At 31.9% G+C, this 24,760-nt stretch overlaps 1 protein-coding gene across 1 annotated transcript; it reads right to left on the reverse strand.

The window, feature by feature from the left end:
* Nucleotides 1-1,396: 1,396 nt before the first annotated feature.
* LOC139505575 (protein DOP1A-like) lies at nucleotides 1,397-23,981 on the reverse strand. Its single transcript, XM_071295090.1, has 19 exons — nucleotides 23,307-23,981; nucleotides 22,477-22,730; nucleotides 21,587-21,739; nucleotides 20,982-21,085; nucleotides 17,928-19,802; nucleotides 17,355-17,565; nucleotides 16,598-16,771; nucleotides 15,635-15,763; nucleotides 14,346-14,492; nucleotides 9,272-9,432; nucleotides 7,125-7,191; nucleotides 6,512-6,659; nucleotides 6,176-6,273; nucleotides 5,258-5,367; nucleotides 3,987-4,198; nucleotides 3,390-3,542; nucleotides 2,511-2,650; nucleotides 1,837-1,892; nucleotides 1,397-1,471 (listed from the first exon to the last, which is right to left on the reverse strand). The coding sequence occupies exons 1-19, from the start codon at nucleotides 23,965-23,967 to the stop codon at nucleotides 1,441-1,443; spliced, it is 4,884 nt and encodes a 1,627-aa protein (XP_071151191.1). The 5' UTR covers nucleotides 23,968-23,981; the 3' UTR covers nucleotides 1,397-1,440.
* Between the last annotated feature and the right edge of the window lie 779 nt (nucleotides 23,982-24,760).

Below are 24,760 nucleotides of genomic sequence, written 5' to 3' on the forward strand. Positions count from 1 at the left end.
TTTCTATTAACTTAAACTAAAGTTATAGTGCGAAAACCAAGAAAATGCTTATTTGGGCCCTTTTTGGCCCCTAATTCCTAAAATGTTGGGACCAAAACTCCCAAAATCAATACCAACCTTCCTTTTGTGGTCATAAACCTTGTGTTAAAATTTCATAGATTTCCATTCACTTTTACTAAAGTTAGAGTGCGAAAACTAAAAGTATTCGGACTACGACGACGACGCAGACGACGACGCCAACGTGATAGCAATATAAAACGAAATTTTTTTCAAATTTTGCGGTCGTATAAAAAGTAATACCTGTGCAGACAGTTTCAAAAGTACTACTGGTCAAGGGGAAAGAACTGGAAATTTGTTCAGTATTTAGACTAATCTGATTGGTCAAAATCAATTTAACCATATCATAAAAAGACATTTAACTAATTGTTATATACTAAAATACTGAAAATCAGGTTAATAAATGATTGAAAGCATAACAACAGAGCAGAAAGCAAGTTTCCTTTTCATGTCAAAGAGTTTCAATTACTGTTGTATGCCCTTCTGTTTGGGTACTAGGTATTATGCCAGTTGGCAGGTATGTACTACCAAACAACAGGGTTACTGGTTACTTTTATTCTCAGCAACTTATAGTTTACCATGTAGATTGGTCATATATATTTTTGTAACAGAACATCAAAAGAATATTTGATGCCAACTTTATTTCCATTTAGCACATTAGTTTCAGTGAAAAATTTTTGGAAAGAGTTGAAGCATGTATGATGAAAAAAAAAAGAGTCATAATTGACCCTTTAAGTTAGGTGACAAAAATATTTACAAATGCTGTAAAAAGCTGTAAGCAATAACATTAAGAGAAAAAGAAAATTGAGTTTTTACAGATCTAAGTTTGAATAAAATAAGTAATGAATTTTTTAAAATCTAAAACATCTGGTAAATGTTGGTAAAAGTTTGACCAGATGCATGCTGATTTTGGATTGTAGCAATATATGTTTATTCAGAATATAATGTAGGTTTTGTTTTTGTAACTAAGGTAACTGTGACAGGGTTGATCTGCAGCTGCAAAGGTCAAGGTCAGGAAGCTTGATGGACAAAGAAATCAAATGGTCTAAAAATATTCAGGAACTGAAAATCAAATTTTTGGAAACAGCATGCAATCTGACTTTTTACAACAATTGGAATCAGTCAGCTGCTCAGAAAGATCTCTAAAATATCTAATAATTAGTGAGAAATAAATTTGTTAATTCACTGAGCAGTTGACTATTATAATAAGTATTGTTGCTGAACATTTTCAGATATTTCATTTTGTTAAATTTCTTGAAAAAAATTATAAACAGTTACTATATTAAAATTTAATAAAAAAAAAACAACCAAAAAACTATTTGAAAACACAAGCAATGGATCTCTGAAAATGTTCAATTTTTCCCTTGCTTTTTTAAAAACTGGTTAATACCTGCTTTGTCCTCTTAGAAACACACTATATGAAACATACAATAAAATTATTATGGCATTGTCTTGCTTTTTCTAGGTTTTTCTGTTTGTATATATCTGTATATTTACCTAGGCTTTTTTTTATACTTCCATTAGAATTTTGATCATAAAAATACTGCATAAAATATTTTCTTTAGTTTATATTTCATTAGCAATGGTTCTTGATTTCTTTAAACTAAGAAAGAAATTCTGATAAAATCTGACTGAAAAATTTAAATTCTAGCTAAAACTTTTAAAATCTCCAGTTATGAGATAAGTCAAATGTATAACCTGGTAATGTCTTATTATGGTGTACCAAGTTTTACTGTGTTGTCAAAAATGTGTATTTCCTAATGTAGAAGCTCAACTTACTTGAATTCATCTGTATCGTTAGATAATTCTTGTTCTATCTGCATAAATACATGTATCTGTAAGATAAAAAAAGCTGTTTTATTATCTTTTTTATTTTTCTTTCATAAAAACACACAAATATATTATTATCATTTGTGGAAATAAAATACAAAATGTATTAAATCACTTTTCTGGTAATGAAAACGTTTTATTAGGATACTGTCCAGTTATGTACATCATATATCTCACTCAAAAATATTATTCAAATATTATTTTCATCCACAGTATAAAGGGCAAATTACATTGGCATTGGGAATCTACTTATTTAAACTTGAGTGCATCTTCTAAAATACAAGTCTTAAATAAGAATATCATAAGAAACTCTCAGTCCCTCGATGATTTTCCACATGAGAATCACCAAGCCTTTGTTGACGACACATTACATCACTAAGATGCAATACTGTGAGCGCAAGGATGGACTCATCATGGAATTTCAAATAATTTTCAAATATCAAGTGCTTTAAAGATAAGATAATCATATGGCATAAAAACTTTTCCCCATTGATTTGAAATATAACATTATAAGCATTATCATTTGGTTAGGAAAACCTTAAAAATTACAATTATCAACTTCTGAATTATGAATGTTGACAAAAAATCAACAAATTCTCCCAACTATCCCTATTATAGTTTACCATTTCTGTGATGACTGTTGGCCACAGTGATGTTAGCTGATGTGGTGACATCCTCAGTATCAATACTCTAAAACACAGGAATACTTGGGCCATAATAGATGGTACTTGATGTGTAGATCTCAGACATTCTGCTAACCTCTCTGTTAAAAAGGAAAATTAATGATTTATTACAGAATTATTTTGGAACTACTTAAGAAAGATACAGAATATTAAAAGGATAAGCATATGCTAACTGCTGTTCATCACCTGTGACACAGATAATACATTTAAGAAGAATAACATAAAAGAATGTATGAAGAAAACAATCATGTCAACTTTTCTACAATCTTTTTTTTACCAGATTATAGCAAAATGAATGAATAAGGGTAAATCATTATAATTTGTCTTGAATAGATATAAGAAACTCTCAGTCCCTCAGTGATTTTCCACATGAGAATCACCAAGCCCTGGGTGTCGACACATAACATCATGAAGATGCAATACTGTGAGCGCAAGGATGGACTCATCATGGAGTTTCAGTTAGCAAAGAAATTACTCTTTTATTAGTTTTCATATGGTTATTTTGGATCTCAGGTTTTACTTATAGATTATCAATGGTTATTCAAAAAAAAGATGTCTTCCGACGGAAATCTAAATAAAGGGTGACAACCCTGAGATGACACGAAGAAGAGAAACATTGAGTTTGAGAGACAATGATAATCTGTTTATCACTGTTTTCCAAGGCAACATCTATGGCAGGCTGATGATGTCATCATGTTCTTTCTCTTCACTACTGAGAAAAACATTCTTAGCAGCAGGATATGAAAAATTGTCACAAAAAATTGAAGAAAAAGTGACAAATTACAAATAAAGTAAAACAATTTCCTAATATATCAGTACCTTGTATTTCTGGCATGGCTTTTTGGTATTGGTCAGGTTCACTACAGAATATGGTAAATGCCAGACGTTTCATCATTCCTGCTCTCTGTTCTAACTCCTGCTCTTTACTACTAAATATACTTATACTACCAGTCTGAGTAATGGTCACTCTATCTGTGGAAAGAATGAAATAAATCATTTAGTTCCGATCTAACAAAGTTCTATTCACTAAATACAGCTACATGTACATATTAAGTTTGTCAATTGCAATAAAATTACTGAAAAATTGAAAAAATGAAAAGTCTTTATCATAAGAGTAGAATTTTATATTGCATAAGCTTGCGGGTGCAATATATTTTTTTGATGTTCTACGAGGGACAATATTCCCCAATATTCATGCAATAACCCTTTTATTGTATAACAATATAATATTTGAAAGTAAAAATTGGTTTAAACTAAGACTTTGTTGTTGATGACGTCATGAATTTTAAAGATTCATTGCACTAGTGCAATATTGGAATTTATTGCACACTAACTTTTGGTTACTTTCTGTGGGAAATATTAAATTGCTATGCAATAATATATTATATTCTATCCCCTAAATTGTATATCACTTACTCATAAGATCTTTAAATGTAGTTTTGTCATGAGTCATGAGGTTATCTATAATACACCTCCAGTAGTGTATACATCTCATATCCAACTGGAAAAAATAGGGATCCATCAATAGTTCAAATGCTTCTTTACGCCAGGCTTTTCTTGTATACTGGTACCCGCTTAGACTGGCTAACATCTGGGAACATGCCCTGTAGCTAGGTAAATTATGAGTGCTGAAAAAATACCAGTAATTTTAAATCTAAATCTGAGATGGATGAATATATAAAATTGAATCTTAAGTAGGCATTCTTATTTCTCAAAAATTTATTTAAATACATGTTTTAATTTTTTTTACTAGAGCTACAGCATCATTTGTTTGATGTATACAATGATTTCTAAATATTACACTTTCTTAAACACCAGACTTTTAAAATTATGTTATACACCACTGTATGACTTGTTTCCCAATCAGTCAATAATGTTTAGCTAGCTATAAACCCAGGTTAAATCCACTTTCTTCATAAGGAAATACCTGTTCCAATTCACAAATATAACAGTTGTTTTCTATTTGTTTTATGTGTTTGCGCTTTTTTATTTTGCCATTTGGTAAGGGACTTTCTATTTCGAATTTTCCTTGGAGTTCGGAATTTTTGTTATTTAAATTTTTTCAGCCATTGATTTTAATTTTCATTTCATGATGTTTTCCTCTCTGAATAAGATTTTAAAAAGCTTTCCTTTCACACTTTCTATAAAAACAGTTTTAATTTCTTGATATATTTTGTTCTGTAACACAAGAGTGAACACACTGAAATGTCTCGCCTTTTTACTAATCATAGCAAACTTACCTAAATACAGATATACATTGTACATTATAGGAGTCAGAACTGTTGGGCTAATGTAATATTACCTGTGGCTCTTGAGATATGGGAATACATTGTACATTTTAGTGAATGTAATATTACCTGTGGCTCTTGAGATATGGGAATACATTGTACATTTTAGTGAATGTAATATTACCTGTGGCTCTTGAGATATGGGAATACATTGTACATTTTAGTGAATGTAATATTACCTGTGGCTCTTGAGATATGGGAATACATTGTACATTTTAGTGAATGTAATATTACCTGTGGCTCTTGAGATATGGGAATACATTGTACATTTTAGTGAATGTAATATTACCTGTGGCTCTTGAGATATGGGAATACATTGTACATTTTAGTGAATGTAATATTACCTGTGGCTCTTGAGATATGGGAATACATTGTACATTTTAGTGAATGTAATATTACCTGTGGCTCTTGAGATATGGGAATACATTGTACATTATAGGAGTCAAAACTGTTGGTACCCTGTCTTTATCTTCACTGGTATATACAACATCTAATAAACCTGCTATCAACTGAAATATCAAAGATAATCAATGGTCAAATATGAACAATGGAAGTTTTTTCCCAAAAAATATACCCATTTTCTTGGAGTCCTGAAGTCACCAAGAACTTCTGATCAATAAGAATAAACAATGCATGTTTATTCACAATTTATTAAGTAACATGATTTAATCAAAATGCTGCCCCCCTATAGCAAGTTATCCAGAATATGAGTTTGGTGATTAGAGGTATCACTGTATAAAAAAATCAATTTGTATCCTGATGTTATTATACATAGTATACAACACTTTTGGGAACCATCTCATTTAAATCAGATCATTTTTTTCATTCAAGCAAACTGTTACCTAAGTACAGATATTTAACTGTACTGTCATGAGCAATAAAATTTTCAGACTTTTACTTTATAACTGACTTTCTCTTCTATTTTGAATTTGTGCAATTTTCTGGTACATTTCCCATTTCTGAATGATATTTAAATAAGTTAAAACCTTGAAACTTGGTAGACTGTTCTTTCACTTTTTCTGTCTATCATTATGAATATTTTGCCTTGAATATGTTAGTTGTATTTGTTATCAGTAGCATGAACACCATTTTACAAAGAATGCAGAAAAATAAAAGTGAACTTGCATTCATAACCTAATCTTTTCCAATTTTTTTCTAAAATACTGAATATAAAATTAAGATAAGAATATCTGTCAGGTACAGAAAAGTTTTTATAGTTGATGTTGACCTCACTCATGACTGGGACATGTGCTATTATTAAATGTGCCATTAATAAAAACTAAACTAAGTTTGATCAAAACTAACTATAACAATTACCTCTGCCAGTAATGAGAGAGCTTGTACACTATATTTAGAGTCAGATGTATTGGTCAACTTGGGATCCACTACCTTTCTCTCCTGAATAACTTCAACATCTATGAAATAAAATACAAAGTTAAACCAATTAATAAATATTATATAGTGTTTATCTATATCCTAAATACTGAAATCAAATAAAATATACCTTGATACAGAATATTCATTAAATGAAAGATTTTGATTAAATACAGTTTGTAATATCATGATAATCATTAAGATTATTGCATTATAAATAATCAGAAAAAAACATCCTCATTTAAAACAAATAGTAACCAAACCTTTGAAAATTCCTACCTTCATCCAGCTCACTAGTCTCTTCATCTTCAAGTCTGTCTGTCTGTGGTCCAGGTTTTACAGCCAGGTTACGACGTAGCCATGTGGTCTGTTCCAAAGAAGAACCTCCTATTGTTCCTATAGCTTCCAGTAATTTTTGTGTAATGTCCTACAACATTAATTGAATACATCATTTAAAATGAGAAGACATGGTATGAATGCCAATGAGACTAGTCTCCACCAGACCAAATGATGAAGAAGTAGGCAACTATATATCATTCTACCGTCTTCTGAATTAAATAATCCATACAATTCAAAATTAAAACTCTACTTTGATTCTCCAATGACAGTTGAACAATCTTAACTTTGCTCTCTTAGTAGTTTAAAAGTTCATCTTCATAAAAAATTTAGATATCTTTGAAATTGAAGCACATCAAGATACTAATCCCTCTTTTTTTCTGTTTTCTATATACAGAATGCTTTAAGTACTTATCAACTATTACCAAGATATTTTTTGAAGTAAAACAAAATAATTGAGTTGATCTTTTTTGTTAGAAGTTTACTTTTAATTCAACTTCAATTACCAATTTCCATGAATTCCTTCTTGACAATATTTAGAGCTTATATCATTTACCTGTAGTTCTTTTACATACTTCTTTTCTTCTATAATTGGAGTTTTCTGAACAAATTCGTTAAATATCCTGCAAAGTAAAGTTTATTTATTCAAACAATCCTAATTCAAATGCTTTACTTGTATACATGTTTGTTTTTAAGAAGCAGAAAAGAAATCATTGCATTGGCTTGAAAAAAAAATATGGAGTTGCCTGCACTGACATGCTAAGTATGTCACGGGTTATGTTGGCATGACACGGGTTATGTTCTTCTCATATATGTTATGATGGTATGATACTAAACCCCTAACGGGAAGGATTGTGCCTGATGTTCATATGATGAAATCATAATCTTTCAGTCAGTTTAATTGAAGTCTGGAGCTGGCATGTCAGTTAACTGCTAGTAGTCTGTTGTTATTTATGTATTATTGTCCTTTTGTTTATTTTCTTTGGTTACATCTTCTGACATCAGACTCGGACTTCTCTTGAACTGAATTTTAATGTGCGTATTGTTATGCGTTTACTTTTCTACATTGGCTAGAGGTATAGGGGGAGGGTTGAGATCTCACAAACATGTTTAACCCCGCCACATTTTTGTGCCTGTCCCAAGACAGGAGCCTCTGGCCTTTGTAAGTCTTGTATTATTTTAATTTTAGTTTCTTGTGTACAATTTGGAAATTAGTATGGCGTTCATTATCACTGAACTAGTATATATTTGTTTAGGGGCCAGTTGAAGGACGCCTCCGGGTGCGGGAATTTCTCGCTACATTGAAGACCTGTTGGTGACCTTCTGCTGTTGTTTTTTTTTTCTATGGTCGGGTTGTTGTCTCTTTGGCACATTCCCCATTTCCATTCTCAATTTTAAGTATACAAATATATGCTCTCACTCTGCTTTGAGTTTAGTCACATCTTAAAATAATATAGCAATATAAAAATCTTAGAAGTAAATATACAAACAAATCATAGTATATCGCATACCCTTTATCACACCCCTACCCTTTATCGCATACCCTTTATCACACCCTTACTTTTTTTTTTTTTTTTTTACATAGTCAGTTTTTATTTATGTAAGCTTAATAAATATTTTTCATCAAAATAAGTACGGTCATTCGAGCGTGACGCAATTTATTGAATGACGTAAAGGCTCTTGGGATAATATTGGTGTCTTGGGATGATATGACATATGATACAGATTTTGCCATGCATTATTCTTTATTTATAGTAGATTTAATTACAGAATACTTTACAAAAACTTTTATGTCAGTGAGTATAACTGAACATTGTTGAACTTTATATACCAAATCTTAAACTTATATATATAGATTCTACCACTGCATCGAGCATAATACGATATTTATCCACTCAAGACAGTTAAATTTTCAAATTTAAAATGCGAGGCTTGCCCGAGCGTTTTAAATATCTAAAATTTAACTGTCGAGAGTGGATAAATATGGTATTACATGAGATTTGGTGGTGGAATCTGTTTCTCTAATAATTTTCTAACATTATGCAGGCAAACTTATTCCTTCTTTTCGAATGATCTGCAAAAAGATGTGTTCTTTCTATGTGACATCATCAGGCATGGTCGCCTTTTTTCATGCCGTCACAATAGAAAATTTATAGGAAAGCAAGAAAATTCGACTTCATATTCGGATTTTAACCAATGAAGTACTGAGATCAAACAAACCACACGTTGATTAAATTTTTTTATACAATGGGTGCTGAAAGTAATAAATTGACGAAGAATTAGAGAAATAACCTTATACTTACTTATCAATTAAAGAAATCATGTCACCCTACCCGGACACATTATTTTGACTCAGCGCCACACAGTTTTAATCTTTATCCTAAATGCGTCTTACTTAGCAGAGAACCAGCAAATATTAATTCTAAGGTCTTTGGTTTGACACTAGTCACACTACCAGGTTTAAAGCTACTAACTTCTGCACTCAGGGTGAACATGCTACCAATTTTTATATACAATTAACATACACATTAAAATAAAGGTTCCTTAATGTATAGCACAATAAAGTACTTTTTATGGTAACAAACAAGCACTACAATTTTACACAGCATTTATGGTTGGTTTCTGTTATCCAAAATCCCTAGCAAATTCTCTTTTTCTAACAGCCCCCAGAACTAAATTGTAACATTGTAATGATAAACTTACTGCAGTAAAAGAAATTTTCCATATGGTGTTATATTGAGTTGTAAGGTATCTCTCAATAGAGAGCTTAAGGAAGTCCAGGAATCTAACAGTTGGGTACCAGCAGCTTGTTGTACATAAGCATAGAAGAACTGCAACATGTTTACTTCTAATGATGCAGTTTTCTGAAAATAAACAGCAAACATTAAGTATATTTCAATGTTCAGAACAAAGGTGTTCCACTTATAGATCAGAAAGAAAAAAAAATATTGCGATAATTTTTGAAATGAGATGTGCAAGCTTAGGACAAAATACAACAACAAAAGTGAATATGAGGCTGAAAGTACTACCAGTAAGTAAGAATTTCAATAACACTTTATCACTTCCTTCAACTGTTTTCTAAATGGTTTCCGTAATTTTGATTTTATTTCCATCTTTGTCTAAGAGTTAAAGGTTGCCCTATATAAAATACTCAATACCAATGGCAATCCACTCATTTGGCATACTAAATGAGACAAGATACGCAAATAAAACAACTATACACCTGATCATATAGAATGTTAAACTTAGTATCTACACATCTTTAGGGCGCTGAACTGCCTGTAATAATGAAAAACATATACAACTAGAGGCTCTAAAGAGCCTGTGTCGCTCACCTTGGTCTATGTGAATACTAAACAAAGGACACAGATGGATTCAAGACAAAATTGTGGTTTGGTGATGGTGATGTGTTTGTAGATCTTACTTTACTGAACATTCTTGCTGCTTACAATTATCTCTATCTATAATGAACTTGACCCAGTAGTTACAGTGGAAAATGTTAGTAAAATTTTACAAATTTTGTGAAAATTGTTAAAAAAAATGACTATATAAAGGGCAATAACTCCTTAGGGGTCAATTGACCATTTTGGTCATGTTGACTTCTTTTTAGGTCTTACTTTGCTGTACATTATTGCTGTTTACAGTTTATCTCTATCTATAATAATATTCAAGATAATAACCAAAAACAGCAAAATTTCCTTAAAATTACCAATTCAGGGGCAGCAACCCAACAACAGGTTGTCTAATTCATTTGAAAATTTCAGGGAAGATAGACCTTGACCTGATAAAATTTTTCACCCATGTCAGATTTGCTCTAAATGCTTTGGATTTTGAGTTATAAGCCAAAAACTGCATTTTACCCCTATGTTCTATTTTTAGGTGTGGCGGCCATCTTGGTTAGTTGGCCGGGTCACCGGACACATTTTTTAAACCAGATACCCCATTGATGATTGTGGCCAAGTCTGGATTAATTTGGCCCAGTAGTTTCAGAGGAGAAGATTTTTGTAAAAGATTACTAAGTTTTTACGAAAAATGGTTAAAAATTGACTATAAAGGGCAATAATTCCTAAATTGGTCAACTGACCATTTTGGTCATGTTGACTTATTTGTAAATCTTACTTTGCTGAACATTATTGCTGTTTACAGTTTATCTCTATCTATAATAATATTCAAGATAATAACTAAAAACAGTAAAATTTCCTTAAAATTACCAATTCAGGGGGCAGCAACCCAACAACAGGTTGTCTGATTCATTTGAAAATTTCAGGGAAGATAGATCTTGACCTGATAAAATTTTTCACCCATTTCAGATTTGCTCTAAATGCTTTAGATTTTGAGTTATAAGCCAAAAACTGCATTTTACCCCTATGTTCTATTTTTAGGCGTGGCGGCCATCTTGGTTAGTTGGCCAGGTCACTGGACACATTTTTTAAACTAGATACCCCAATGATGATTGTGGCCAAGTCTGGATTAATTTGGCCCAGTAGTTTCAGAGGAGAAGATTTTTGTAAAAGATTACTAAGATTTATGAAAAATGGTTAAAAATTGACTATAAAGGGCAATAACTCCTAAATTGGTCAACTGACCATTTTGGTCATGTTGACTTATTTGTAAATCTTACTTTGCTGAACATTATTGCTGTTTACAGTTTATCTCTATCTATAATAATATTCAAGATAATAACCAACCAGGTGCTCCGCAGGGCGCAGCTTTATACGACCGCAGAGGTCGAACCCTGAACAGTTGGGGCAAGTATGGACAAAACATTCAAGCGTGATACAGCTCTGAATTTGGATTGTGATCAAATTTTTGACATTACATGGTTTTTTTTTACACAAAACAAATGTCAAGATTTTACAAATCAATTAAAGATTTCTTCTTCAAACTTTTTAAATCTAAAATTAAATAGTTGACACAGCATAGGTTTCTGACACAGAATGAATGTGGTCTAATGAACTTAAAAGTTTTTTTTTTTGCCTTTGAGCAATTCACTATGCTGTTGAATATTAATCCTCTCAAAAAAATGTTTGAAGAAATTTTCTTTTTATTTATGAAATCTGAAATGAGAAAAATTTAAACCCACCCCCCCCCCCCCCCCCCCCCTTTTTTTCACATCCCCGCTTCCCTTTTTCCAAAACTGATATCAATTCAAATTTCTAATGGAGTTTGCAACAATAACTACTCTTTTAAATACATCATAAAATATTAAAATGTAAAATAAAGTATTTGTTATCACTGAATGGTAAAGATTGGTTGGTAGTAAAAGTGAATATACATTGTTTATTGTATAAAACAATAAAAATAACTTCATCAGCAACATTTTATATTGGCAAATTTCCAATGAAGTTATTTACATAAAGTTATTGGCAAATAAAAATAGAAAATGACATCATAGTCATGTCTGGCAAATGTCCAACATACATTATCTAAAAACATTTTAGATAAGATAAGGAAAAAAAGCTTCATCAGCAACATTTTATATTGGCAAATTTCCAATGAAGTTATTTACATAAAGTTATTGGCAAATAAAAATAGAAAATGACATCATAGTCATGTCTGGCAAATTTCCAACATATATTATCAACTACTATTCTATACAAAGAAAGATAACTCTAATTGAAAATTAATTGCTATTGCACAATATTGTGCAATTAGATATTTCTTGCTATTGTGCAATACTGTGCAATTGAAAATTTCTTGCTATTGCACAATACTTGATATGGAATCCTGATTTGGACCAACTTGAAAACTGGGCCCATAATCAAAAATCAAAGTACATATTTAGATAAAGCATATTAATAAGCCCAAGAATTTAATTTTGTTAAAATCAAACTTAGTTTAATTTTGGACCCTTTGGACCTTAATGTAGACCAATTTGAAAACTGGACCAAAAATTAAGAATCTACATACACAGTTAGATTTGGCATATCAAAAACCCCAATTATTCAATTTTTAATGAAAACAAACAAAGTTTAATTTTGGACCCCAATTTGGACTAACTTGAAAACTAGGCCAATAATTAAAAATCTAAGTACATTTTTAAATTCAGCATATCAAAGAACCCCAAGGATTTAATTTTTGTTAAAATCAAACTAAGTTTAATTTTGGACCCTTTGGACCTTAATGTAAACCAATTTGAAAACGGGACCAAAAATTAAGAATCTACATACATAGTTAGATTCGGCATATCAAAGAACCCCAATTATTCAATTTTTGATGAAATCACACAAAGTTCAATTTTAGACCCTTTGGGCCCCTTATTCCTAAACTGTTAGGACCAAAACTCCCCAAATCAAACCCAACCTTCCTTTTATGGTCATAAACCTTGTGTTTAAATTTCATAGATTTCTATTTACTTATACTAAAGTTATGGTGCAAAAACCAAGAATAATGCTTATTTGGGCCCTTTTTTGGCCCTTAATTCCTAAACTGTTGGAACCAAAACTCCCAAAATCAATCCCAACCTTCCTTTTGTGATCATAAACCTTGTGTCAAAATTTCATAGATTTCTATTAACTTAAACTAAAGTTATAGTGCGAAAACCCAGAAAATGCTTATTTGGGCCCTTTTTGGCCCCTAATTCCTAAAATGTTGGGACCAAAACTCCCAAAATCAATACCAACCTTCCTTTTGTGGTCATAAACCTTGTGTTAAAATTTCATAGATTTCCATTCACTTTTACTCAAGTTAGAGTGCGAAAACTAAAAGTATTCGGACGCAGGACGACGACGACGACGACGACGACGACGACGACGACGACGACGACGACGACGACGACGACGACGACGCTGACGCCAACGTGATAGCAATATACGACGAAAAATTTTTCAAATTTTGCGGTCGTATAAAAACAGTAAAATTGCCTTAAAATTACCAATTCAGGGGCAGCAACCCAACAACAGGTTGTACGATTCATCTGAAAATTTCAGGGCAGATACATTTTGACCTGATGAACAATTTTCCGCATGTCAGATTTGCTCTAAATGCTTTGGTTTTTGAGTTATAAGCCAAAAACTGCATTTTACCCCCATGTTCTATTTTTAGCCATGGTGGCCATCTTGGTTGGTTGACCGGGTCACCGGACACATTTTTAAAACTACATACCCCAATGATGATTGTGGCCAAGTTTGGTTTAATTTGGCCCAGCAGTTTCAGAGGAGAAGATTTTTGTAAAAGTTAACGACGACGGACAACGACGGACGACAACAACGGACGCCGGACGCAAAGTGATGGGAAAAGCTCACTTGGCCCTTCGGGCCAGGTGAGCTAACAAGAATGTGTCCCCAGTGCACGGATGCCCTATCAGGACTATCATTTTCTATGTTCAGTGGATCGTGAAAATGAGGGAAAATCTCTAATTTGGCATTAATATCAGAAAAATCATATCATAGGGGACATATGTACTAAGTTTCAAGTTGATTGGACTTCAACTTCATCAAAAACTACCTCGACCAAAAACTTTAACCAAAACTTTAACCTGAAGCAGAACGAACCGACTAATGAACGGATGAATGAACAGACAAACGAACAGACAAATGAACAGATGGACGGATGCACAGACCAGAAAACATAATGCCCATAAATGGGGCATAAAAAGATAATATAGAATTTATAATATCTGTTTTTATTCGAATGATTTCCCCTTCCATAAAGAAGATATGAATATTTCTGTTTTCTGAATGAGACTTTTTCTTTACTCTTAAATTCAATGGTTCAGTCACAAGGGCAATTACTCATTTTACATTTTGTAAAACTTCAGTTTCCATATCAAACCTACCTTTGCCTTACTAAGTTCTGATGGAGGTGGTTGTTTAATGACTTGTTTCACAGTCTGTACCAGTGTATCTGTAGGTAGTACTTTTATTGCACTGATTAAATTGACTAGAAGTAATTGTTCATCACTTGGTAAGGATGCTAACTGCATCTATAAAATAATAATATCATAATTAGAACAGGAAGTGATATATTTTCTAATTTATAAATAATCACCTATGAGTCACCACTGATTTTGTCAAACTTGTATTAATAACCTTTAATGTTCTTACTTCTGTAGAATTAGTTTTCATTTATTCCTATTTTTTAACAACAACAAGAATGTGTCCAAAGTACACGGATGCCCCACTCCCACTTATCATTTTCCATGTTCAATGGACTCTGACATTGGGCAAAAAATCTAATTTGGCATTAAAATTAAAAATATCATACCATAGGGAACAAGTGTACTAAGTTTCAAGTTAATTGGACTTCTACTTCATCAAAATTACCTTGACCAAAAACTTTAACCTGAAACTCGTACTTTCATTTTCTATGTTCAGTGGACCGTGAAATTGGGGTCAAAAGTCTAATTTGGCTTTAAAATTAGAAAGATCATATCATAAGCAACATGTGTACTAAGTTTCAAGTTGATTGGACTACAGCTTCATCAAAAACTACCTTGACCAAAATCTTTAACCTGAAGCGGGACAGACGGACGGATACACGGACGAACAGACAAATGAACAGACAAATGAACAGACGGACTCACAGACCAGAAAACATAATGCCCCTCTACTATTGTAGGTGGGGCATATAAAATCTTTCTGCAATGACTTTAGCTATCCATGCTATTTTATATTTACAGTACATGTTTATATCTTGTTTCATATACCAGCTCTGTTAAGTTAATTAATTAAGATAATTTATAACACTAAGTGATTTTTTTCTATCTGAGATCAGGTGGTAGTACTAGTGTATTGGGTACTGTGTATTCATTTATTTTTGTGGGTATGAATTTTTTGTGGTTTGAGGAAAAATTGCATATTTTTGTATATTTATTTTCGTGGTTTTGGTAAAGTCTGCATACAATCCCTTCGAATATTTGTAATTTGTTGAACCTTTAATATTGTGGTATTCCTGTACCCACAAAATCCACGAAAAATTGGTATTCAACGATTATTAATGAATCCACAATACGTAAAATCCTTACTATTGAAAAAAAAATAAAAGATAAAAAAAAAAAAAAAAAAAAAAAATAAGTCATTTTTTTAGATATTAAAAGGGACACAATAAGAATACAAATGTACTTACCTTTTTAGACATACCCAGTACTGGTTTCTTTCTGTAATCATTCCAAGTAACTGCCACTGCTCCAAGTAAATTGTTTCCATGAGGTACAGATATAGGACTCAGAAATGCTATTATCTGTTGTTTTATAACCTGTGCAAAGAGAATGTTGATAATGATAATTTTTTATACAACTGCATGACTCATTAGCAATTCTTAATTCTTATCCATGAAGGTCTTTGAGCATATGTTTAAAAAAGAAGAGGGGTTCAAGTTGGTTCAACCTGGAAAAGGGGCACAGTGATTCTGCTTTTGCTCACCTATCTCTCAAAAAAATGTTGTGAAAGATTTTGAAAATTTTAGTTAACTTCTTAAAAATGTCCAGAATATCTTATCAACCTCAAAATTGACCAAAAGATCCTGAAATTTGGAAAGATCATTTCAATGTTACTTCATTTTGGGAGATTAGAAAGGCAAGTAGATTGTGAAGTATTACATTTCTTTATTTAAAAAAAAATATTTTTCCTAAAAAGATATACATTTTTTTTTGTATCATCAAATCCATGGCAATGCTTTAAAATCTTATTTCCATATATATGCTATAACCCGTGACAGCATGTGTTCAAACATCAGATAAATGTTACATTGTGATCAGTACTGGTGCTGTAAATTCAGAAATTATTGAGATGTTTTTATTATTGCTTTTAAAAATGTAACGGTTTATAATCAAAATAATTTAAACTCTCATTTTTATTTTATTAATTATTAGGCAAAATTTAAAATCGCATTTTAGTCTAAAATGACAAAATCGCAATAATTTTAAGTGCACACAATAATTTCTGAATTTACAGTATCTTTATGAGACGCTTTCTAAATAAAGGCCAACAAATTTTAATAAAATAATAATGCCACTCTATGAAACCTACTCAAACAACTGTTCATGATAATAAACGCATATGGATCTGATGATTCCAGATTATTTCCTACCTTAGGGCTCCCTATGATATACTTCTGTTGATTAGTTTTACTTTTTTCTGCTGAATCTGAAGCTTTCCATAAAGCTGTCATACATGCTATAATTCTTGGTAGGATACTGAGTAGGGAACGCCTAGCTTCCATGATTGGTGCCTTAGGACCAAGATCTCTTTGTGGGCTGACATCCTTAGAAATGTAATTTGTAAAATTATTTCTAGTCACAAAATACAATAAAAAAATTGTTGATAACATCAGTAAAATATAAACCTCTAATCCAAAAAGACATCATTTTCCTAGAGACAAACTGATATTCATATATTTGAAATTAAAAGTACCACAAGAGTGCACATGCTGAAATGTCTTGCCTGCTTTACTAATCATTGATGTTATGTTGATAGTCTTAAATATAAAAGTTAACTACAACTATCACATAAACTTAACATGATTCAAGAAAATGAGGCCAAGATCATATAAACCAAACAATAAATACATTTACATCTTATAAGCATTCAATACACTAAATATAGTTGACTAATTGTGCATAGTTTCTAATAAACAGACTTAACCAAGAATATACTAGTCCTATTGCTTATAGTATCTGATATATATACAATGTATATGGACTTGACCACCATACTTAACCTTGTTCACTGATCCATGGAATAAGGTTGAGGTCAAGCGAAAACTGTCTGACGGGTAAGAGGACCTTACAAGGTACGACGCTCATACCAAATATAGTTTTCCTATAACTCTTTAACTAATTACTTACCCTGTTATTACCAGAAGGGTTGAAAACATGAATCAAGTTAGTGAGTATCTGTCCTGCACTAGCTGAGTCTGTGGTGATGGTGTTACTGGTAGGAGCTGGGAGTCCTACAGATACAGGAGAGGCTGAATCCAGTAGACAGTAGTGACAGACTGTGGTCAGACCTTCTAACATACTCACAGCATGATCTGGTGGAATTCTCTCTAACTTTGTCCTAAAAATGAAAATTCAATAAATTGTATAAATACTTAAATCTGATGTTCTTACAAACATTTTACATGTAGTTATTTTAATTAGTTTCTGGTATTCATTGGTTTATTAGATTTGATTTTTTCCATTTTATAGAAAAACCAGTATTTACTAAGACAATTATTTTTTTCACTTAATAAAAAACCAGTATTTACTAAAACAATTGCTCACTTTTTTTTGCAACTCAAAAAAGTCTTTCATAGTTCCCCTTAAATTTTTTCATATCCCCCATTTTAAAGTTAGAATAAAATACTGCTGAATATTTTTTTCCCCAAAATTACTTTATTTGATTGCTCTTACATTCCCCCACTAGTTGAGGAAATTTACCTGTGACTAGTTTCATATGCTGCTGCTAGAGCCTCAATATTCCGACAAAGCTGTGATACCACACACATCACTATTGACGACAAAGCTCTGCCCATATATGGAAGTGACGAGGTTACCATGGCAATCCATTGTTTATGCATATGACACATGTGAGGCTGCTTGAATGCACTTAATATACATGATACAAACATCCCCTGCTGCACTATGGGTAAAGTATGAGCATATTTAGCAGACGTCAAAGACGAGTGGAATACTATCTTGGATCTTTCCCAATCTGAAATCTTTGAGGAATCAGGTTCACCTTGGATTTTGGAAATACGATTCTCTAACATAATTAAGACTAGCAACAAATTCAGAACTCTTATTTGGAATGTTTCATTTGCAGATGAATCTAAATTTTCCTCATTGAAAGCAATTATTGTTTCTGATATTTTTTGTGTATTTTCCGATGAAGATCTCTTCCTAGCATTGTATACAGAGGCAAGTGTACAATGTAATAGTGCTTTTTGTACTTTACACCTTGTTAATAAATCTTTGATGTAAGACATGAAACTCTTACCACTTTCCCTCATAATCGTAATAAGTTCCGACATAAGTAATGTCAAAACTTCACATGCCAGTATGTGAACCTCTTTGTTGCCATTTAATTCTTCTTGTGAAAGTTTACTCATTGTAAAATTAGGATAGTAACTTCTTATAAAATATAGGCAAACAGAAATAACTACTTCTATAAACATATTGCTACGGTAACTAGATAAAGTGTCCGCTGGCAGTGTGCCAAAGAAATTTTTGCCAAAGACAGACTTCCTGTGCCGAGCAAGTAATGACTGCAATTTAGCGAGCTGTTGTGTTCTAATGTTACTGATGCTGGTCGTGACCATTGCCGTTACTACAAGCCTGGGACAAGTTAATAACATGGATTTAATTGTAGTCAGAGCATACATTGTCCTTTTGTAATCAAACTTCTGCGTATACAATAAAAGATGCATATGTAAATTATGTATTTCTGATGATGCTTCACTAGAATCACCTTGACCTTTTCCTGCAAGGTCAAGTTCGCTCCCTGTTGGAGAATCAATATCCATGCCACTTCCTTCTATATTGTTCATATCTTGATCAACACTACTTTCTCTTGATAGTGTATTTTCCCTTTGTTTGTCATCCTCATCTTTTTGAGCTGAATTACCTTCACCACTGTCAGATGCTACAAATAGTAACTCGTCTAAAATTCCAGAAACAAGATCTTCTGGGTCTGTTTCCTCAGACACTGGTTCACTAGGGGGTGGTTCTGGAGGAGTATCACTTCCATCAAATACAATTCCTTCTTTAGCACATGTGTTTTTATCGAGTCTCTTGAATGAGTTAATGTCATAACTCTGTGTTGGTGTAGCATCAAAACTTTCCCTACTATCCAAAGAACTCTCAGAACCAAATGGATTTAATCGGAGGTTAAGGTCATCAGGTCTGACCTTGTCAAATGAAAAGTCATGGTCAGAAGGGGCTATTGTTGTCATTCCTCTATCACTCATGACCATGGAGAGAGACTTTAGGTTTTCAGCTGATTTTCCTGACAGTTTTTTGCCGTCAGTATTAACATGATATATGATGTTACCACCTTCACTACTTATAGCGTAAATCTGTGCCTCACTATTATCTACTTCATTTGACTCAGAAAGTTTGATTTTTTTAGGTTTGTGAAAATTAACATGTTGCACTGACACTCTAGCGGTATCTGGGTGTAGAAGCATGGATAACAAAGGTACAAACACTCGACTGATATCATTACGTTGTACTATATGTGTCAACCATTGACTGGTTATAGTCTTGGTGGCACTGGTGTCCTCCTTCAAACTGTCTAACAGCACAAACATTGACCTTCAAAGAAATTAGGACTTTATATAATAAAAAATTATGTTTACAAACACACACACACAAACACCTCATTTAAAATAGAAAAGTTATTGTATAAATTAAGTAACTGCCTGATAGAACATAAACTAAATGCAATGCACTTAAGGGCATACGATACAGTTTTGATCCCGTATTTACATTTTGAAAAAAAAAATTCATATAGACTATTTTTTACCTGATTAAATCAATATGTAATAAAAAAATATACCTTCACGTGCTACGTTTTTAGTAAAATGAGGTCGAAATTTTGTATATTTGCTCAAAATTCGGATTTGTGGTTGTATTTTCACTTTCGAAAGAAAGCCATAACTTTTTTTTAAAAGATAAACACAAATTGTTTTTTGTTAAATAATTTGTAATTTCTGTATTTTATAAGTTTTCTAAAATTTTATACATTTGTTATTCAGAAATAACTCATATTTATCAAATGTTCATGAATATAGAAAAAAACTTAATTTTCTAGCACTGTATATTTATCAAATTTAAAAAATTTGCACTATTTACGTTTAAATGAAAAATGGCACACATAATCTACTCGCATAATCAAACCAAATGGCATTTTAAAAACGAGGGGTCCATGAAGTCGTTTTCAAGATAAATCAGTTTGAATGATAAAAATCAGTCGTAAACTGTATCTTTTCTCCGATAAGTCATAGTTTGCGTCGCGAAAATAACAATTTATGTTAGCAACGTCATAACCTCCCTTGTAACTGTATCGTATGCCCTTAAAACTAAATTTCTTCAGCCAGGTAATGTATGTATGTCCTGAAAATTGTCAAGCTAACAATAAGTATTGAAAAAAAAAATCTGTTTTTAGTTAATGAGTATGTAAAATAATTGTCCTAGTAGCTATATCTTGTGCAATACATTTGTAGTATATTGTCATCCAACGCTAAAAATGTTAGTTATTTTTCTTTTTACATGACCTTTTTTTTTAGATAATACTAAACAAGGAATGTTAATTCTAAGAGGTTTATCTTTTTAAAAAAATAAATAAATATCAGTTTTATTATGAAACAGGAAAAGTACTCGATACTCATGATACTGGTATGCATAATTTGTTACCGGGTAATATGTACATATTATCTATATGATCATTCCTTTCCCTTTTTATATTTCAAATTAATTACAGCTATACATTACCTATCAAATGTTCTAGGTGAATGGCCTGGTGTCATATCTGATCTAATATCTCTTGTGATATGCCATAGAATGGTAAACTTCTTAAAAGCTGAAATTCTTCTTTTCTGAAATAAATAGCACTGTATTCAGTTATATGTACAACTCAAAAGTGTTAATGTGATTTCCATTGAACATCTATAAATCAATTAAAGAAAAATAGAACAGTCAAAATTTGACAGTTGCTTAATGTCCTAAGATAAGATAAATACAATTTGGATTCTCTAAAAATAAGGTTGTACAGTTAAAACTAAAATTATTCAACAGCATAATATTTAATGTTGAAAATAGCAAATACTTAAGCAAGTGTGAACTTATTAGAAATTTGATCAGATAAAAGGAAATGTCAGAAGACCTGCTAACTTTCTATATTTATTAGGAGATTTTGTCCATAAGATACATTGAACTGACTGATGAAATCCTCTATCATATAAACTATATACCTCATAACAGACATTCAAAGCATTTATAACTGCTCTTACGCACATAAATACTCATTTGAAACCATCATATATCAGAATACTAATATATATGTTTGACATGCATTCTATCGAACATTTAATTCATACCTCATCACTAGACACCATAGATTGTCCGATCACATCTTCACATGTCCAGCTAGATGGCGCCACTTGATGTAGAAGATTAAACAGTTCTACACTCCTCTGATGGTACCTCTGTCTGTCTTCTGCTAAATAATCCCAAAGAATTTCTGCTATTCTCTGAAATGACAATTGAAAAGATTAAAATACTACTTTCAAATAAACTTTCAATAGTTTTCATATTTTAGGGTTTTAATTTAGTAATAAGCCAGGAGCCTCTGATTCAATAATTTTGTTTGGTCTCATGTCAATCATATTTGTTTTTCATTATCATTTTATACATTTGTAAGTCAGGTAGTTGGTTTACTTGTATAAATTGTTTTACATTTTGCCATGTGTTGGCAACTTATATCGATAATAAAGTATGGGTTTTACTCGGTTTTTAAAGCCGCCAGGTGCCATTCAGATGCTTCCCTCCAACTCATTTGAACTCTGGTGGATATTTGTTTAATTACCGTTATACTAAATCTTCTTATTTTAATTTTGTTGCTTTTAAAAGATCAAAATCTCCCAAATGTGAATCATTTATGAATATGTCAAAAAACTCTTTGATCCCCAACATTTTCAATTTTTAAATGTAAATTACAGTCATCTTCATGTATAGTTAGTAAAATAGTAGATCAGACACCTCATTGAATAGAATTAGTAAGATTTCTAGGTTGTATGGATTTCTTATTCTAACTTAAGTCATACTCAGGTGACGTTACAGCCAGAGACAGAGTGGTAAAATGGATGTAGTGTGTGTGTTATTTTTAACATGGTGGTTTACATGGGTTTAAACCACATAAAAACACACTGTTTTTCAAAGTTTTAAGAGATGCAGTGTAACAAAATGTTTTCATGGAACAATATTTAACCTTATAAAAACATGTCTTTTCATCAATAAACTTTAAGTGGACTGGTGGTAGGGCAGGTAAGATCAAAACAGAAACCATCCCCTCACAATACAGCTTGGAACCTTCAGAACTGTCACTAGCTGACTGGATAGATTGAGTCAGGATTATCAAATCCAACATGGCAGATATAGAGGAGCTCTGGATACTAAAGTTGTTCACAAAACAAGCACAGGTCATCAGATCTTGTAACCATGGAGGAAGGTGATAACTTTCATCTGGAATATATATAATCATTTTAATTCATTATTGATCTAAAGTTCCTGGCATATCCCAAATACTTCATGCATTTCATAATGACTTTACCATCAAAAACCATGTCCATTTCTTATCTACAAATTTTATTGACATAATAGTCTGTTTCTTCTAGTTGCAATTAAGATAGGATTTAAAGGAGATATTTCAATCGTCAAATGTAAAAAATATTGATTACTTACATAAAAGAAATATAAGGAAACATGAAGTTTTAAAACTTGGAAATAACAATGACATTATGCTGTTCAGCAATTGATAGAAAACATGCATTATATAAACTATTAAAAAGTTTGAATATTATTTCCTGAACTACGATCTTTACTAGGATGAATAGTACTATAAACATGATAAAATTGTAAAAATAATAACATGCATCATATAATAATGAACAAAACTTTGGTCTACAATGGTTTGGTATTGCCTTCCCCCTTATCTACAAAAGAAATTGTAGTGGGGTCAATTATTAAAGTTTCTCAAATATAATTAAGTTTAGAAAGGTGATCAGATGCATGTAAGTATCAGCTATAAAATACTGTTACCTTGACTACATGTTTTATATAACATCTTATGGAAGTCTGTACAGTATATAGGAAAGCTGGAAAACTCCAACAACAGCTTGCATGCACAAGTGTAGGTCTCTATTGTATCATCTGTCAAATCTAAATTTAACTGTGTCACTGTTTCTGATTGGTTCCCTTTGGAATCCTCATCTTTGCTATTTTTAGAACAATCATACAACAAAGAGTCTGAACTGCTGGATTTACGAGAGTATTGTGGCAAGGTTAAGGATTGCACACATTTATTGGATAATGATTCACTTTTTAATATTTTACAAGTTGTAAATGTGTTGAAGAACATTTGAAAGCATTCAACACAATTCTGCATCAAATTTATAGGTCCACTAATTCTTTTTGATATGGATGAGTTACTGACAGATCTTGGAACACTATTGCGTAGGAATTCTTCAGATTTCTGTATATAATCAGCAACATCACCATTCAGTTGAACATCATTGCCTAAAACTTTGTCATTGTCCCTCCATGCCCTCTGTTCTTCCTCTGATTGGTTAGCCTTAAGATTGTCATTTTCATCACTTTTTATTCTAGTTTCATTGATTTTAGTGTTGTTTGTACTGTTCTGTTTATCTTGGGTGTTCTCATCTGTTTGGTACTGAAAATCCTTTAAACTCAAGTCATCCATTGGAAATGCATCATCTTCCTGAAAAAGGAATTCTATGAAATTATAGTCTGAACTGTCAGCTTGTGAATTTGTGCGGAAATAAATACTAACCTATTTTGACCAAGAGTATTATAACAGATAGCTTGTTTTATGGAATATCTAATACAGCATGTTATTTTCATATCTTAACCTTTTAATTAAACAGCTACTACAGAAACTTAATTTTCATGATTTTGTTTCTGAATTTGAAATCATGGGGACTTAATTTTGTGGTATTTTTTTTAGTTTAAAATTTCTCTCAGGTTTTCCTTTGTGGTATCATACCCATCCACAGAATAAAGAAAACAAGAATGTGTCCATAGTACACAGATGCCCCACTCGCACTATCATTTTCCATGTTCAGTGGACCATGAAATTGGGGTCAAACTTTAATTTGGCACTTATATTAGAAAGATCATATCAAAGGGAACATGAGTACTAAGTTTCAAGTTCATTGGACTTCAACGTCATCAATAACTATCTTGACCAAAAACTTTAACCTGAACTTTGCCCTATCATTTTCTATATTCAGTGGACCATGACATTGGGGTAAAAACTTTAATTTGGATGCCCCACTCCCACTATCATTTCCATGTTCAGTGGACCGTGAAATTGGGGTCAAACTTTAATTTGGCACTTTTATTAGAAAGATCATATCATAAGGAACATGTGTACTAAGTTTCAAGTTGATTGGACTTTAACTTCATCAAAAACTACCTTGCCCAAAAAACTTTAACCTGATGAATGATGTAGTAGGATGAAAGGACGAACGGAC

This window comes from Mytilus edulis, unplaced genomic scaffold, assembly GCF_963676685.1.
Source record: "Mytilus edulis unplaced genomic scaffold, xbMytEdul2.2 SCAFFOLD_1364, whole genome shotgun sequence".
NCBI lineage: Eukaryota > Metazoa > Mollusca > Bivalvia > Mytilida > Mytilidae > Mytilus > Mytilus edulis.